Genomic DNA, 16,886 nt, shown 5'->3' on the forward strand with positions numbered 1-16,886 from the left:
CCGCAGGGCCCTGGAGGGGATCAGCTCTGCGGGTGTCATGGGCAGCGGGCCTGCCCCAGGTCGCCGGGCGCTTCTCTCTCGGGTTCCCAGGATGGCAGTGGGCTTGGCCGCTCCTCAAGAGTTAGGTCCCATCTTTGCTTTATCTGTGGACGTACTGAACGTGGGGGAATGAGCATGCATTTCTCGTAACAAGCACCCTCACTCTTGACTGCACTGAGAGTGCTTCTTCTGTGGCTTGTGGTTCTCGTGAGACAGAGCTGCAGCCCTCTGAGTGTCCGAGTTCCTTCACGAAATCTGTGCAGAAGGAATATGTTTTCTCCTCTGTACCTTCTTTCCGCCCGACTGAAGCGTGAAGCTTTTCCTTTAATCAAGTATGAAGCGAGCTGGGTCTTGGATGTGGCTCACAGAGGCGGCCTTGATCACGAAACGTGTCCCCGTCTGTCCCGTCCCCCAGCCCCAGACTGCGGCGAGGCGGGACGTTCTGGTTGGTTCTCACGGTCCTGGGCGGGTTAGTACTCTCCAGTTCACACGGTGAAGGAACAGAAACAAAAGGACCCTGAAACTACGGGAGGGGTGGATGAGGCATCTCTTAGGGCGCCCGTAGGTCCAGCCGTCCCCGCCTCTGTCCGCGATCGCCCTGGCAGCAGTGGAGAGCCAGCGGGCACAGGTGGGCGGCAGAGGTGGGCTGGGCTGGGATAAGGCGGGTGCGGGAGTGCCATGCACACCAGGGTCCAGCTCGGACTCCCCATGGGGCTGGCCCCGCGCTGTCCTGAAGGTAGGAGCCGATGCCCAGGCCTTCGGGCAGCGCCCAGGCTGTCCCCCTGATGCCACCGCACGGGCAGGGGACCCTGGAAGGGAAAGGCTCACCTCCTCACCCCTGTGCCGAGGGCCTCCCGCCTCCTCCGTCTGTCCTTCCTCCAGTCAGTTCTGGCACCCGTGACCTCATTTGACCCTGACTCTGCTTGGGTCAGAGCAGACCCAGACCCCCCGTGCCTCCACCCTACCGCCTTCTGGAAGCAGCCTGGCGCCAGGACTGCTCTGGTTGGCGTGTTCTGTACTCTGTGTCCTTCTGAGCAGCCGCGTGGGCGGGGCTTTGCAGGCTCTGCTCATTCTCATGGCCTGAGGTCAGAGTGTGCCTTTTGATTTCAGTTGGCCCCTTGTCCTTTGAACTGACTTTTACACTCAGCCTTTTCGGCGCTGCCCCCTGGGACCTCTGAAGGCCTCCATTTTGTCAGCAGGTCCTTTTGGATTTTTCTGCCCCAAACATAGACCCGCTACTGTCCCAGAGCCCCGGTTCCCTGTCGCAGAGGATGGTAACAGAGCCTGAAATCTGGATTTCCCGGGAGCACTCGGGGAAGGAGGATCCCATAGGCAACAGGCCGCCAGTGACCGAGCCAAAGAAAGGCCGGGATCTGAGCTGTCCTCCTTTTAACCACGCTCCTCTCACCTGCGCTTGTTGGCGGTGGCACGTTAGCTAGCGCCATGACAGGCCTCGTGTGCCAGCTGCAGGGTTGGACCCCTATTTAGAAATCTGTGTTTTCTTGGCATCTTTTTGATATTGGGCTCGAGGACCCTCAAGCCAACCTACAGTGAGTGGGTCTGGGCAGGCTCCCGCTTCGTATCACGCTCTACAGCTGCAGACAAGAATGGCCAGCCTCCAGCTAGGAGAATAGATTTCCTCAAAAACAAAACAGAAACCTTCGCCCAGGACTGCCGGCATGAAGAGAATTCAGTAGAGCCCGTGGAAAATGACAACAGAGTGATTAATACAAATCAGGCCTTTGAGGCTTTGCTCTGACAGAGGCTTTCCGCCTTCATTTTCTCTGTAAATAGTGTTAGCTAGTTGGTGTTAGTTCATCTTTTATCCCAGGCAGCTTTAGTATTGAATTGAGTCTCCTAACTGCCTTTGATCAAACAGAGGTTCATGGTACCAATACATTAACATAGTCTAACTTTTTAAAAACAAGTTAAGCATTTCAGAAAATGTGGTAAATGAAGGTCAAGCATCAGCTAAGCATTTTTAAAATTTTGCTCCCGTGTTCAAGTTGAGTAATTGCTGTAGATTCACTCTTGGGTTCTACCTCAACCAACTTGTAGGGACGCCAGTGCCTTCAGATTGTAATGCATATCTGTATGGTTTTATATTCATGGTACATTTAGCTTTTCAAGCGGCTCAGGACATTTTTAGGCCTGTCGTCAGCGCTATAGCCCCATGAGACCAACAGAGAGACTGCAACAAGTTATACTTACAGTGTTCATGCAGCTCCCTGATTTCTGTTCAGCTTACGACGTTCTGGGCCTGCACCCCTAATTCTGCATCTTGTAATCCCAGCACAAACATGACAAAGGAGAGACTCAGTCGTTTCTTCAGGCAACTGGGTCGATAGAGACTCGGGAGAATTTTAACCTAGTCCTTCATTCAGTTGAGCATTCTACCCCACAACCCCCCCATCCCTGGACACTGGGGACCCAGGGCTCTGTCAGGGGCCTTCCACAGCAGCACGTGGACTGACTTAGTTCTCGTACACGCCAGGTACTAGACGGGAGGGGCAGACACAGCGCCGTCGCCTAGTGATTACAGAGGGACCCACGTGAGCCCGCACAGGTTGCTAGCCAGACAGGCTGGGGAGTGTGTGTACGTGTGTGTGGATTTTGACGGACTTATCTGGATTGCTGTGATTTGGGCTGCCGAGTTTCTTGTGTGCTTCCTCAGGGTAACGGGTGACCGGGCTGGTGGGCACACATCCCGAGCCTACTGGGAGGCCTGGGCTCTGCCCCTGAGGGGTGCTCGTAGTGGGAGGCGCAGGTGTCTGAAACCCCAACAGGGAGAGCCCCGCTCCCGGGGGATGAGAACTCACCCCCTCCCCGCCCCCCTTCCCACGCCTCACGGCTCCCCCTGGGAACTCAGTGAATCCAAAATGGGTTTAAGGAACAGCCACAAAGGCACTTGTGGGAAAAGAGACAAACTTCACCAGGACATAAAAAAATGCAAATTATACCTCATTTTACTGAGCTGTTTGTACCTTCCCAGTGAGCAGAGGTGGAAAGAAGGAACCGCTGATGAGAGATGATGGGGTCCACAGTCTCGGGTGCCCTGGCTGTGGTATAAATTCCAAACGCTCCTTTAAAATATTTTACTAATATTTGTCGGGACCCTGAAAATGTTCTTAACTTCCCTTCACCTGCCAGTTTCATTTGAGATGTTTATATTAAGCAAATGATTCTCAACGTGGATCAGACCCCTTATGCAAACACGATGCTTTTGGGGGGGGGACTTTCCTGATAATAGTGAAACGTTCCAGATGACGTCCAAAGCAGGGATGTGGTTAAGGAGACCGGCAGAGCACCAGGTCCTGACTGTTTACCAGCATCCTATAACATCCCAAAGAGTGTGTTATAAAAGTGGCAAACCCTGGCTGCAAACGTCAGTATCCATATATACACATTTATATTTACAGTGCAACCATAGCCATAGAAAAGCTGAGCGAAAAGTACGTGTAGAAGAAACTGGAATAAAATTAAACTCAGGTAGCCTGGAAGTGTTTTACACGATAGACTTGTGCCTAATTTCCCCCTTTATTTACAAGTTTGAGTTCTTCAAATTTTCTTCTGTGACTGTGGATTAAAATGATCGGTACCTGATCATCGTATCCCCACCCCCACTCAGGATCTCGCACATGCCCTGGGCACTGCCTGGGGTGCTTGGCGCCCCTCTCAGTGCCCACACTGGCCTCACGGTGTCCAAGGCCCGGGCAGGCCGGGAGTGCTCGGGCTGTGGCCGTTGAGAGCCGTTCGGTCTCTGGCCAGGTTGCGGGTACTGAGTGAAGGGCGCCCCTGTTCCTCGCCTCTGCCTCCCCAGTTCCCGGTGTGCTTCGGGGGAGTGGGAACCTCCCAGGGTGAAACCCAAGGGACCAGCCACTGGGGGCCCCTTTGGGCACCTGTGCCTGCATTTGCTTTTCCTCTTTGATTCCAGCGTGCACAGGGCAATGGCCATGGTGGTGGCTCAGGTGGCTCTGGAGAGCGTTCCCCAGGCCTAGGCCCTGCACTGGGCCGCCTGCAACACACCTTCTGTCTCTGGACACTTCTTAGGGCAGCGATGGAGAGCGGGTGTGCTGTTTGCAAAATAAATGTCGGTCTCACATAAGAAGAAGAAGTTAATTTGTTGGACATTTCTTCAGTCAGGCCTTTTGCGGACCTTCTCGGCACCCAGCGGCCCCAGTGGCCCTCCCTAACTGCAGGGACCTGTAGCATTTGCTGCAGCTGTGAGCCAGGAGGCCACCTGACCAGTAGGAAAGGAAGGGCCCCATATTTTAAAAGAGTTCTGAGGGTTCTTTTCTTGGGAATGAATTTCTTATTATTGACAAGTCGGAGAGCCACACAGTTGATTATATAATTTTGAACAGAAGTTTGCTTCAAAAAATATTGAAAGGAGCCCGTTTTGCTTTGACCTTGTGTTGTAATCCGTGGACTGTCTGTCCAGGTTGTGTTTGGAGCCTCGTACTTTCTGTGATTAGATTCCATGCGGTTGGGTTAGTTACAGTGCAAGCAGTTTTTAACTTCCTGTTCAGGGTCCATTTGCTGAAGGTAACAGAGGGAAGAACGGGGTGAAATGTAGCAATTCTTGATTGATGGGTCATCAGGGGCATCGCCAGGGTGACTGAAAGCCTGGTTCCTGGCGAGGCCACGCCTGGTGAGTGAGCACGGACGGCCTTTTACGCAGACATGTTGGAACTGCCGCAGCGGCCGTGGCCACGGACCCCACCGCAGTCTGCGCGTGAGACCCTGATGTCGGGCACCAGCAAATGCCATGCCCCCTCTCGCCGTAAACGGCATCACAGTTGGGATGTCAGTAGCGTGAAAACATGAGCGGAATTTTGGAGTCGATGTGTCTGAATGATTTATTGAGGACCAGGAGTTGTCAGTGAAAGCAAGCTGCTCACCTGCGAATGGCCCTGGCCAAAGTCACCTTGTTGGAACTGTCAGCGAAGGCTGGGTTGTCCATCAGGTCGGGCCGCAAACCCTTGTAATGAGCCAGAGCTTAAGGGCCTCCATCACCCCAGCAGCAGAGGTGCTCACAGTGTGACTTCCTGGGAGTGCACATCTGGGCTTTCATTGTGTCATTAGTAGTAAAGGGGAACAGCACCTTATTCCTCCTGACCTGGGGGCCTGGGGGGGCGCCTACCCGTTCTCACGGGGAGTTGGGCTTGCACCATGGAACCCTGCTCCCCAGCCAGACCGTGAGCCGTGGCAGGGCAGGGCCCAGGGCCCCCGTCTCAGCGCCTGGCTCCCATCTGGGCACAGCAGAGCTCTGTGGATGTTCATGGCCTCTGGCCTATTTTGTCAGATTATTTTTCAGAACCCGTTTATCCGTCTCTTAGTGGAACTTCTGTGTTTTGTGTGCTCCCTGTGGCTCCTGAGTCTGTTTCTCTTTACCTGTATCAACGGTGGGTATCTTAAACTTTGAAGTGTGACTGATTTTATAGGTGAACTCATTATATTTAGTTGGATTTATTCATAACTAGTGCTACTGATCATTTCTTTATGTTTTAAAAAAAATATATTTATTTATTTATTTAGGCTGCGCCGGGTCTTAGTTGGCGCACGCAGGATCTTTAGTTGCGGCATGCAGGATCTTTAGTTGACGCATGCATGTGGGATCTAGTTCCCTCACCAGGGATTGAACCTGGGCCCCCTGCATTGGGAGTGTGGAGTCTTACCCACTGGACGACCAGGGAAGTCCCCATTTCTTTATGTTTTATTATTTTTTAATTATTATTATTATTTTTAAAATTTATTTATTTTATTTATTTATTTTTGGCTGCGTTGGGTCTTTGTTGCTGCGTGCGGGCTTTCTCTAGTTGTGGCGAGCAGGGGCTACTCTTCATTGCGGTGCGTGGGCTTCTCATTGCGGTGGCTTCTCTTGTTGTGGAGCACGGGCTCTAGGAACGCGGGCTTCAGTAGTTGTGGCACGTGGGCTCAGTAGTTGTGGCTCCTGGGCTCTAGAGCTCAGGCTCAGTAGTTGTGGTGCACGGGCTCAGTTGCTGTGCGGCATGTGGGATCTTCCCGGACCAGGGCTCGAACCCGTGTGCCCTGCATTGGCAGGCGGATTCTTAACCACTGCGCCACCAGGGAAGCTCTCTTTATGTTTTTAACTGACTTTTTCATAAGTAAACTTTTCAAGTATTTTCCTCATTTTTACCAGGCTGACTTATATATTTTTCTTGCTGGGAAATAGCTCTTCATAGGTTGTTTGATATTACGCCTTGGCCTGTACTGTGTTGCAGATGTTTGTCCAATTTGTTTTACTTTCTCACTTTTTCACTTACAACTGTTTTACATTTGAATATAGTGACGCAGAGCAGGTTCTCCTTCTGTCCTGGGCTTTTCCCTGGGAGGGTCTTTCTCTGAGCTGTGCACACACGCAGAGTCGGGATTCCATCGTCACCCTGGGGGTAGTGCCTCTACACGCACCTTCTGGAGCGACTTTCTGTCCCAGCGCAGCACCCCTGAGCTTTCCTCGCTCCCTTTCTGAATGCAGTTCACCAAGGCTTTTGGGAGCAAGCAGGGTCTCGTGTTGGTCAACCTTTCCTTCCATTTGGCTGCGTTAGTAATGGTGAGGGAGTGTTTTGCTGATTGATTTAAAGACCCGTTTATCCTTTGAGGAATTATTTTTGACTTAATTAGATAAAGGGAGTAAATCAATTGAATGAATTGATTTATGATCAATTTGCGTTTGGCAGATGAGCATGACTCCAGGAAGCTTATCCTCTGTATGAATGACTGCTGTCCGCCTTCTGAAAGATGGGTCTCTACAGAACCTGCTTCTGATTGGAAACACGGCATCAGAAAGGTCTTAACCAAAAGTCTTCCACTCCTTTCCCCATGAGGGAATACTGAGGGGCTTAAAGCCTTTAATTCAGTGAATAGATGTGAAAGCTTTCGTCCTGTGAGCCTGATGAGGGAGGGTCCAAGCTCCACTGCATTTCAGATGAGCATTGTGGGTTTAATGGTCTGTGTGCCCCTGGGGAAGGCCGTGTGTGTCCTGCTTATGACTCTCGGAGCGCGGAGAGGGCGGGAGCCCGTGAACCTGGGGCCCTGTTTTCCCGAGAAAGTGTGCCTGCGATTCTCAAAGGCGAGCTCAGCATGAGCTGCAGCCTTTCAAGGGGGCCTCAAGATCAGAGGGAGCTTGGCCTTCTCAGAGCCCCCTGAGCTTCTGCGGAAAGGAGGCTGTTAGTGCAGGCTGTACGTGACATCGTTTGGAAGAATGCCTCCTTCAGTTTGAAGGAATTCTCCTTGGTTGACTTGTTGTTTGCATTAGTGGAGGCAAGTTAGATTTTATGTATAATCTTAAATTCAGCAATAATTTGGATATTTCCCTTAACCAGAGCCATTGGGGTAAAGTCTTTTTTCATTCTTCATAGGGTGCGTTGGCATAACTTTTACTGTGTTCTAGGTCCAGTTGTTGATGTAGTTACTCCTCCCTCCTAGGCTGTCGGCTCTTTGGTGGCAGGCTGTTCATTCACTTGGCGGGTGTTTTGGGGGCGTCTGCTGTGTGTGGGTGGAGGGCCTGGGGACACGGAGGGCGGGATGGGTATGCCCCTGCTCTCCAGGGGCTCTTACTGCAGTGGGGGGACAGAGCACACAGGTAAAGCAGTAGGGGGTGACACAGCTCGTGACACGCGCCATGGAGGAAATGCCGCGGGGCGTTGCCGTGTCCTGGCCTGCCACCTGTCCTCCGCAGCAGGTGGTCCAGCGCCTGGCATTTCACGGTGTGGAGTTGATCTGTTCTCTGGCCGTGACTTTACCAGCGTGGGGACGTGAGTGGCGCGGCCCGGGATCTCACGTGAGCCTCCGTGGCAGCTGAGGTGCACACGCCCTGTTTGGGAGCATCTCCCCCGCCTCTGGCCTTCTCTTCCTGTCCACGGTGCTGTCCCTCCGTCGGGTCCCTGCGCCCCCCACCCCCCTGCGTGAGACGCCGATGCACAGCTGTCTCCACGGCTCCCCTTCCCGCTAAGGAAGTCCGGCTCTGGAGCCTGTCGCCGGGGCCACGGAATCAGGGTCCTCACCGCCTCTTGTGCAGACACCCATGCCGCTTCCCGGCTCTGCCTCCTGAGTCCCCTCCCTCACGTCACCTGCTTTCCTGTCACCGTGTGCTCTGTTCTGCGTCTTCCCAGGCCCAGTTGGGATGCCACGTCTCCCCTGCTCACGCCTCCCCGGGGGTCAGGGACCCTGTGCTCTTCTGAACCTTCTGTGTCTGCCCCTTGTCCCTGCTTACTCTCCAGCTGGCCGGTTCTTTGTTCACAGGCACGGCCATGTGAATTGCATCTCCCTGGAGATAAATCAGGTCAACAAATGTTATCAATGAACAAGGTTGATAAACAGAATGAGTGAGTCAGCGCATCCGTGGACGAGTGCATCAGCGCCCTCTCCCTCCAGACTCTGCGGGTGGTTCTTGGTTTCGTCTTCACCTGCCAGCCATCCCCACATTTTCCTGCACGTACAAGTGCTCAGTACAAGTTAATAGAATCAATTGGTATTTCCACCAGTAGCGTTTCTGTTACCAAAAACTCCTACTCACAGAATTATGAAAAAAATCAAAGATCCCTTCAAACTAAAAGAATGTTATGAGATTAAAAATTTTTCTTTTGCCAAAAGGACATTATGAAAACAAGGGTCACTAAGGATACAGAAATTTCTGTTCACTCTTGGGCTCCTTACCCACACCACCACTGCCGTTTTCCCGTGTTGCCGACAGGCCCTTTCCCCTGGGGATCAGAGACCCGCGTTGTTACAGGAAGAGACCAGTAGCTGCCCGGCCGCCCCGCTGTCCTGTTCCCGAGAGCGTGCCTTCCGCCTGGGGGTGCACGTCTGTGAGACTGGAAGCCCCGATGGGGGGTGTGCTTGGGGTGGGGTGGGACGGAAACAGAGCCTGTTGCTGCTGAGAGAAGGTCGATCCGTGTCACTGGGGTCCCTCTCAGGGCCGGAGGTTGACAGTTGAGCGTGGCCCAGTGGTGCCGTCTTGCCTGACCAGGGGGCAGCGCGCGGTCCTTGCTTTGTCCTTGATCTGTTACCCTTGTCTGCTGACAGCCCATCCACCCACGTGTGCCCGGGGCTGTGGGCTGCGGGTCTTCAACTGCGTCACAGAATTGGGCACTCTGACAGGGTGTAGTCCGTGACCTTGCATTGAACATTGTTTATATTAGAATTAAACATTCCTACTGCTCAGCCAGTCTGATCATAGCATTCGTTCTTTTTGCCGGGCCGAGGAGTTTCGTGAATTTACAGTCTTGAGTTGTGACACTTCTCTGGCCAAAGCAGGATTTTTCCCTACATTGGAGCCCAAATCTATGTAATGGAGTCTCCATCACCAAAGTGTCAGGGTTTCAAATTTAAAACTCCCAAGTTGAGCGATGCAGCAGATTAGACAGTAGAACGGTTCCAGTTTGCTCATACAGAAGGGACTATTTTTGATTACCAGCTAAGCTTCTAATTACGTGAAGAGGTTTATCGCAGGGCGCGTGCCCAGTGGGTGATGGACATAGTCGTAACAGCAGTGTTGGTCCCCTCCCTGCCCTCGCTGTTCCCCAGCAGGGCCGGCGCTCTTCCCCATACCTCGTGCTGAGTGAGGCCACCGTCCAGCCCGCGCTGGCGATCCTGGAATCCCGTGATGGTCCCAGCGCTGTTTAAACTGAGCAATTTCCCCTTTCCAGTTAGCGAGGAGGCCGTGGGAATCCCGCCCCCAGCAGACGGAAAGCTCGGTGAGCTTGTGCGGCAGTCCCACGGGGGCGGGGACAGGGGAGTATTTCTTACTCACGAGGTCCTGCTTTTCTAGAGCTGTTGCCGTGCAGGGAGGTTAGGGACCAGGGTTCCTCCCTCCTCTCCACATGCAGTCAGAGGCCCCGGTGCCCGGCCCGTCCAGAGCGGCGGCGACACCGAGGGGACCAGCACAGCCTCTGGGCTCTGCCCTTCCCGGCCCGCCCTCTGCCCGCAGGCCCCGTGTCTGTCGGGTGGACGTGTTCTCCTCAGCGGGCTGTTTTCAGATGAAACGGCCCTGGCACCAGAGGACGCGCCGTGGAAACTCAGGAGCGACACTCGGTCCGTCCGTCCGTCGATGGGGGTGGTGTCCCGACTGCCTGGTGGGCATGGGCATCCTCGTCATCACAGTGTCCTAGGGTTTTGCGCTCATCAGCCTGCCTGTTCCTTTATCCACTGATGCTCTCTGTCTCCTGCACACGGAAACACGGGCAGGACATTTCTGCTCTCTATTTGCCTAAGACAGGTTTTGGGATATTTCACAGCAGCAGTTATATCCCTGTGTGGTTTTCTCCTGACCAGGCTGAGTACCTTCCATTCTTTTAATAGTTTCCTGTATCCGCCCACCCGCCCACCTGCCCACCTGCCCACCTGCCCACCTGCCCACCTGCCCACCTGCCCACCTGCCCAGTCTGGCAGAGGCCGGCTAGCACTGGCCCCACCCACTGAATGCCAGCGGGTCCCCTCACTCTAATCATTCTGACCCCCAAACACCCTGCAAGCTTCTCAAACCATTTACAGTACCACCACCGTTGGGCACTTTTTCTCTAGGGTTATTTACCTGTGGAAAAGACAGACTTTAGTTAAACTATCCCAATGGCTTAACCAACATTTTTTTCCCCTATTGCTAAAATAACTGCATCGTGAAAATGGATGTTCCCTTCTTACCCTGTACCTTTCCGTAGAGAATAAAGAGTGACAGCTTCCTACCCCACCAATCACACCCCGGGGCGTTCACGGTTCTCCTCTGAGCAGTGTTCTCTGTGTGCAGGTCTACACAGACGTGCAGCGGTGGAGTTTTCCTTATAAATGGAGTTGTTGGTAAAGATGGGATTGTTTTACAAATTGCTTTTTAAACAGTCATATGGCAGAACAGCATTTTCAAAGAATTTATTTAAATCATCCCCTAAAGCTTTTCTATGATCTAAGAAGACAAGTGAGATTACTTTTAATTAAATGTCTGCTTTTACGTCCTGTGCCTTTATATTTGGTTGTGGTCTACTTGGGACTCCTGATCTACTGGCCGGGGCTGTGGTGGTCAGCGCCTTTTCTGCCCCACCCCAGGCGCCCCTTGGGTTAGCCTGTGCACTTGTCGTCCTCCCTGGCACTCTGAGGGCTCTCTGGGGTCACCTTCCTCAATGTGGTGTCCCCGGGGTACAGGGCCTGGCCCCTGAAGGGAGGTGTCGTGGATAACGTGGGGAGGAGGGCTGGGTGCAGTGTTACTCGTGCCAGCGTTACTGTTTGTTTGTGATTAGAAGATAAACGCAAGACAGAGAATCTAGTCCGGTTTTTGATGAAACAGTTTGGTTTACATTCCGTTATTTTAAATAACGTTTAAATGTTGCCATGGTGAGTCCCCAGCGGTCCTGGCTCCCAACCCTGCAGGGTGGGGATGGGGGGAGGCTGTGTGGGCCCTGCCCCGCCCTGGGGGGCCCTGTGCTGCGCCCCCCTCCCGCCTGGAGCATCTTCACGGGTTGTGTCAGAATGGGCCCACCCCCCAGGTCCCAGGGGTGCTGCAGAGCCACTGCCGCGGCCACAGCCACAGCCACGTTGTTATTTAGGCCTCACCTCCGTCTGCTGCTGGCCTGGATCTGTCTGCTCTCCTGTACCTGTCAATTGATCATTTTTTCCCTTTGGGTCATGTTTCTTCCTTTGAACCCTGGGATGGCCCGGGAAGCCTCACTTCCGTGGGTCTCTCTCAGTGGTCTTGGCTGACGGCCTTTCTTCCGGCCTCTCCACTGTCACTGAGTCCCACCTGGCATGGGCTCCATGGCCGCCGGCCTGAAGCCCAGAGTCCTGGGGCCTGTGCAGAGTGGGGCGGCTCCGTGTTTGGGTTTCCTCCCCTCCTGGTCGCCCCCCACCCCGACCCCCGGGCTGTCCCAGGCAGTGAGTGAGCTCTGGTGGCAGGTGTGCACCCTTGGGCCAGAGGGTCTTGACCCCGAGAGCTCGTCCCTGCCCCGTGGTGTGGGCTCTCTGGGGGGTTAGTAGCTTAGCCTCTATCAGACCGAGCCTGTACCACACCTGCCCTTTTGTTCGTGGTTTGGTCCAGCTGGGCCCCCTCGGAGCCACCAGTGCCCCCCCGCCAGGGGCAGTCACCGTGTTTCCTGCTCTTGGGCCCGTCCCTCGGCTCTGACTGTGCTGCCCTCTGTACTCCCCTAAAAAAACCACGGGGGGTATTTATCTCATTCTGACAATAAGGGTCATTCCGATTCTCTTGGCTTTTCGAAGACAGATTAGCATAGGGGCTCTCTGAGTTAAATGCCATTACTTCGTTACATCCAAGAGTACCAAATGGCCCATTGTGAGAAATGACACCGGTATTTCCTGGGATAAAATAATAAGCCAGCTAAACAGACGAAGAAAACTCACCCAGTCTCCTGCCCACAGCCCGCGGCAGCTCGCACCCTGCGGACCTGGGCTGAGGCAGCCCCGCTGCTCGTGACCCAGGAGAGGAGCCTGAGGTCTGGGGAGGGCTTTAGTCCCCTGCTTGCCTTTTCTTATAGCTGAGGAAGTATCTCAGTGCTTTGAAGGCCCTTGAAAGAGAGTGCGTGGATGGAAGACCTCCAGAGGAGCCCTCTGATTATTGTTGACTCGGTTTCCTGAGAACGGAAAATCAGTCCAGCTCTGCTCTAGTTTGGGGGGGATGCTGAATCGAGTTTCCCAGCGAGGAGGTCTCCGCCCCGACCAGGTGACTTGCACTCCTGTCTGCGAACTTGATCTTGCAGCAGGAAGGGCGTCGTGACGGGCGGGACCCGGTGCTGAGCGGCCCTTACAGCGCAGGGCAGTGAACCCCGGGGAGACGTGGTTTCCCCATCTGGGAACTGGCGGCGATGACACCTCCCGCCTCAGCTGCTACAAGAAATTCCGGAGCCAGGCCATCTGCAGAATCAGGTGGGCCTCCATCCCAGGGTGTGCTCAGGGCGTGTGGGCCTAGGGTGCCTCCTGGGACCGCAGAGTTCCGAGGCCGGGCGCCTTGCTGGGCCAGCCCAGCGGGCAGAGGGGTGCCCAGTGCAGGAGGGAGGCCCCCAGCCCCGGAGTGGGGCAGCTGGGCTGGTGCAGGTTCATGGGCGCACTCGGGCAGAGGGGAGCTCAGGGCTGGCCCCGGTGCACTCTTCATCCCAGTCCCATGTCACAGGGAAGGGGACAGGGCCGCCTGGGTCTGCCTGCCAGGGCCTTGGCTGAGCACACAGCCTGGGTCCGAGTAACCCACCCCTCCCCCATCATCCGGGTGACTGTCTGGTACCTAAATGTTTCCGTTTTCCATTTATAAGGTGTTTTCCCCCTTTAACCCACCAGCTTCTTGGGGGTGTTTGTTCCTCCTCATCTCTGTGCCCAAGGGTCCGGAGTTTAGGGACACAGGGAGGGCCTGCTGCCTCTCGTCACTTTGCCCCGATGTGGGGATGACCCAGTGACCACCGAGGGGCGGGGGATAAACACAGTGTGGCCCGTCCATACAGTGGAAAGTTATTATACCATAAAAAGGAGGGAAGCACTGTCACAGGCTATGACACGGTGACCCTTGGAAACATCGTGCTCAGTGAGAGAAGCCAGACACGAAAGGCCACGTGTCCTGTGATGCCACTGAGGTGAGATGTCCACACAGGCACGTCCACGGGGGCAGGACGCAGCCTGGCGGCTGCTGGGGGCTAGGAGGGGCAGGGGAATGGGGAGTGACTGCTAATGAGGCCAGGGTTTGTTTGGGGTGATGAAAATGTTCTGGAATTAGATCGTGGTGATGGTTACCCAACCCTGTGAATACACTAAAGCCCACTGAACGGTACACTTTAAAAGGGTGAGTTTTACGGTACGTGCATTGTATCTCAATAAAATAACCCTCCAAACCAAACCAAACCAGCAGAAACTCGTTGCGTGAATGAGGGAGGAGATGAAGGAAGGCAGGTAAGAGTGCTGGTTTCCTTTGCCCAGAAGGACAGACGTGCCTCCAGGGAGACGCGGTGATTAGGAGTTGGATCTGCTCTGTGGTCTGCACGGCTGTGAGGCTGTGCCCGGTTGGATGTGTGTCCGGGGCCGTGGCCTCCTCTCTGGGCTCCTGAGGCCCCCCACAGAGGCCCCAGCTGGTTGGTTCCCCCACGGGGTGCTGGCCTGGAAGGACCCTCCCTGTTTTTACTTTCTGATTTCCACTGTGAACAGAGGACGGAGTGGGAGGGTGTTCCCGGGCGGCTCTCCCAGCCCAGCACCTGGTGGGAGTCAGGCCGTGTCGGGCTGCTGCTGGGGAGGCGATCGAAGCCCGGGTGTGAGGTGTGCGCAGGTGTGGAGGGCTGGCCTGCTCTGTGGGAGTGGTTACGAGCCCGGGCTCCGGGACGGATGGCGGGTCCATACCCTGACCCCACTCCTTACCAGGCCGTCACCGGGCCGGCTCGTTGTTCCTCTGTACCCCATTTCCCAAGGGGCGCAACGGTGGCCACAATAGAGTTAATGCATTTAAAACATGAAGAAGAGTGCCTGGCATCTAATAACCACTCAGTAAATGTTAGCAGTTATCATTGTTATGATTATTGTCATTTTTACCCGCTTAAAACTTTCTAAATATATTCCGGGCTGAAATGTTTCTTTTCGTAAAGAACATTTTCCTTGCAAAGTTGCCATGCACCTTTGCAAAATACAACAAAAGTAAATAAAATTAAAAGAATACGATGCACAATTTTTAAAACATTTGAGTGTTATGCTGGATGATAGCAATTTTTATAAGGATCTAAAGTTAATTTCTTCAAATGTCTGATAAGCCATTTCAATTAGGCATCTGTTTTGCATTTTAAAGCTTTTAAGTTATGCTTTCTCATTAGATTTTTTATGCTTGGAGGAGGAAATTATTTAGAGCACCATTGCCTATTCTTTCTTTCAAACACATCTGTGTTTTTGCTTTCTTGGTATTTGCTCATAGCATAGAAGTATTTACGCAGTGTGGTTTTGGGAACTCTCACCTTGGAAACGGGTTTTTAGAGGGGTTATTACTGAATGAATATGTGAATATATGAGAAGCAGAATTTTAGAAATCTTAGGAAAAAACGTTCAGACCTCAGTTAGGAATAAGTAATAAATTGATATTTTAGGTCCTCTCTTATGAGGATGTGAAATGCCTGAGAAGCAATGATTTACAATATGTTAATTATGTTAATTGGAGAGGATTTAGAATATTAATTATCTGCAACTAATTAGGTATCAAAATGGAGACCCATTAAGTGATGCGGTGGAAGATGCCAAGTCATCTAGCTGGAGCGAGGAGAACGGGGCGGGGGCGGGGAGGTGGGTCCTGCCGGCAGAGCGCACCTCCTCGTTCGCCCCGTGGGCTAACGGCTCCCTGTCTTCCCCCCGCCCCGCGGCACAGATGACGAGGACGTGGACACCGCTGACGTCTCCTGCGTGCCTGCGGACGCGCTGCGCAACGTGGAGGCCGACACGTACTGGTGCATGAGCCGGCTGCTGGACGGCATCCAGGTGAGCGCCCCGGAGGCAGCGCCGCCCCGCCCCGCGGCGTCCCTCGGGCGGAGTTCATGCTGCTCAGGGTGACTGTGTGTCTGCGGGCGCACACGCGCCTCTGGAGCCGGTTGGGGGCACAGTGCAGGGCTCGGAGGGACCAGGCCCCCCCCCCCCCCCGCAGAGTCCGATCCCCGCGGGTATTCCACCCCCCTGCCCCACTCGGCCGCCGGTGACTGTGGTTCTGCCCCCCCAGCACGGGGGGTCGTTGACCAGCCGCTTCACTGTCTGCGTGAACTGTGTTCAGAGGAACCCGCCTCTTAAAGGGCATCAGATTTGGGGCTTCCCTGGTGGCGCAGTGGTTGGGAGCCTGCCTGCCAATGCAGGGGACACGGGTTCGAGCCCTGGTCTGGGAAGATCCCACATGCCGCGGAGCAACTGGGCCCGTGAGCCACAACTACTGAGCATGCGCGTCTGGAGCCTGTGCTCCGCAACAAGAGAGGCCGCGATAGTGAGAGGCCCGCGCACCGCGATGAAGAGTGGCCCCCGCTCGCCGCAAGTAGAGAAAGCCCTTGCATAGAAATGAAGACCCAACACAGCCATAAAAAAAAAAAAAAAAGTAACAAATGTTCAAGTACAATTGGGGTCCTTAAAAAAAAAAAGGGCATCAGATTCAAGGCCTTGGCTCTGCATCCGTGACACCGGGGCCCGTCAGCCGCCAGCCCCACCATCCCCGCCCGCCTCGGGTCAGGGATCTCGGCGCTCGAGGACCAGTGACGCTGCCGGGTCCCAGAGGGAAGCGTGAGCTGGGGGGCATCCTGCCCCCCGTGGGTGGGGCTTCTGCTGGACCTGGTGTCAGCTGGGCCCCTGGCTGGGATTCTCCCTGGAAAGCCAGAGTCTTCCGGGGCCTGGGATGGTTTTATGGCATCACCCATTCCCCTAAATCAGGGGGAAACTCACCTGGGGAGGAAGACGTTGGCAGGTCAAGAGCAGGAGGACGGGCTGGAGCCTTGCGTGTGGCGGGAAGTGGCTGCGGTAGGTAGACGGCCCTCGAGCCAGCTGTGGGCCATTTTAGGCTTCTCTGGTGCCCACACAGCTTTCCTAGACGCTGGCCTGGGGCCGGGGCTGCACCCGCTCTGGGGCGGGAGAAGGGGTTTAGGGCCGAGCTCCCGGGCTCACCGCGGGGTGAAGGGGAGAGGTGTGAGCGCTGCGGCACAAGGCATAAACCACGCTCCGACGACACGCATGCGGAGCAGAGTGGGATCTGGAGGGGGACCGTGAATTTGCCAACAGAGGAGGGGAAGAGCCCGGGGCAGGGTTTTGGTCTGAGGTTCGTTCTGGTCACTCACGGGAGGACGGTCCAAAGACGGCTGCCACAGGACGGAGGCTGTGCGGGGGCCTTGGGTTCTGCCAGGATC

General features: G+C 54.6%; 1 protein-coding gene across 5 annotated transcripts in view; it reads left to right on the forward strand.

Annotated features, from left to right (window-relative positions):
- TBC1D22A (TBC1 domain family member 22A) overlaps positions 1-16,886 on the forward strand; it is a 323,227-nt gene that overhangs the window by 177,448 nt on the left and 128,893 nt on the right. For 3 of the 5 annotated variants that reach the window (XM_036865801.1, XM_036865803.1, XM_036865802.1), the window contains exon 9: positions 15,380-15,489. The exons of the other annotated variants lie outside the window; for them this stretch is intronic. In XM_036865801.1, the coding sequence (XP_036721696.1) occupies positions 15,380-15,489 (110 nt within the window). The remainder of the gene's footprint in view (positions 1-15,379; positions 15,490-16,886) is intronic. 5 annotated transcript variants of the gene reach the window in all.

The sequence above is a fragment of the Balaenoptera musculus genome, chromosome 10, assembly GCF_009873245.2.
Source record: "Balaenoptera musculus isolate JJ_BM4_2016_0621 chromosome 10, mBalMus1.pri.v3, whole genome shotgun sequence".
Taxonomy (NCBI): domain Eukaryota; kingdom Metazoa; phylum Chordata; class Mammalia; order Artiodactyla; family Balaenopteridae; genus Balaenoptera; species Balaenoptera musculus.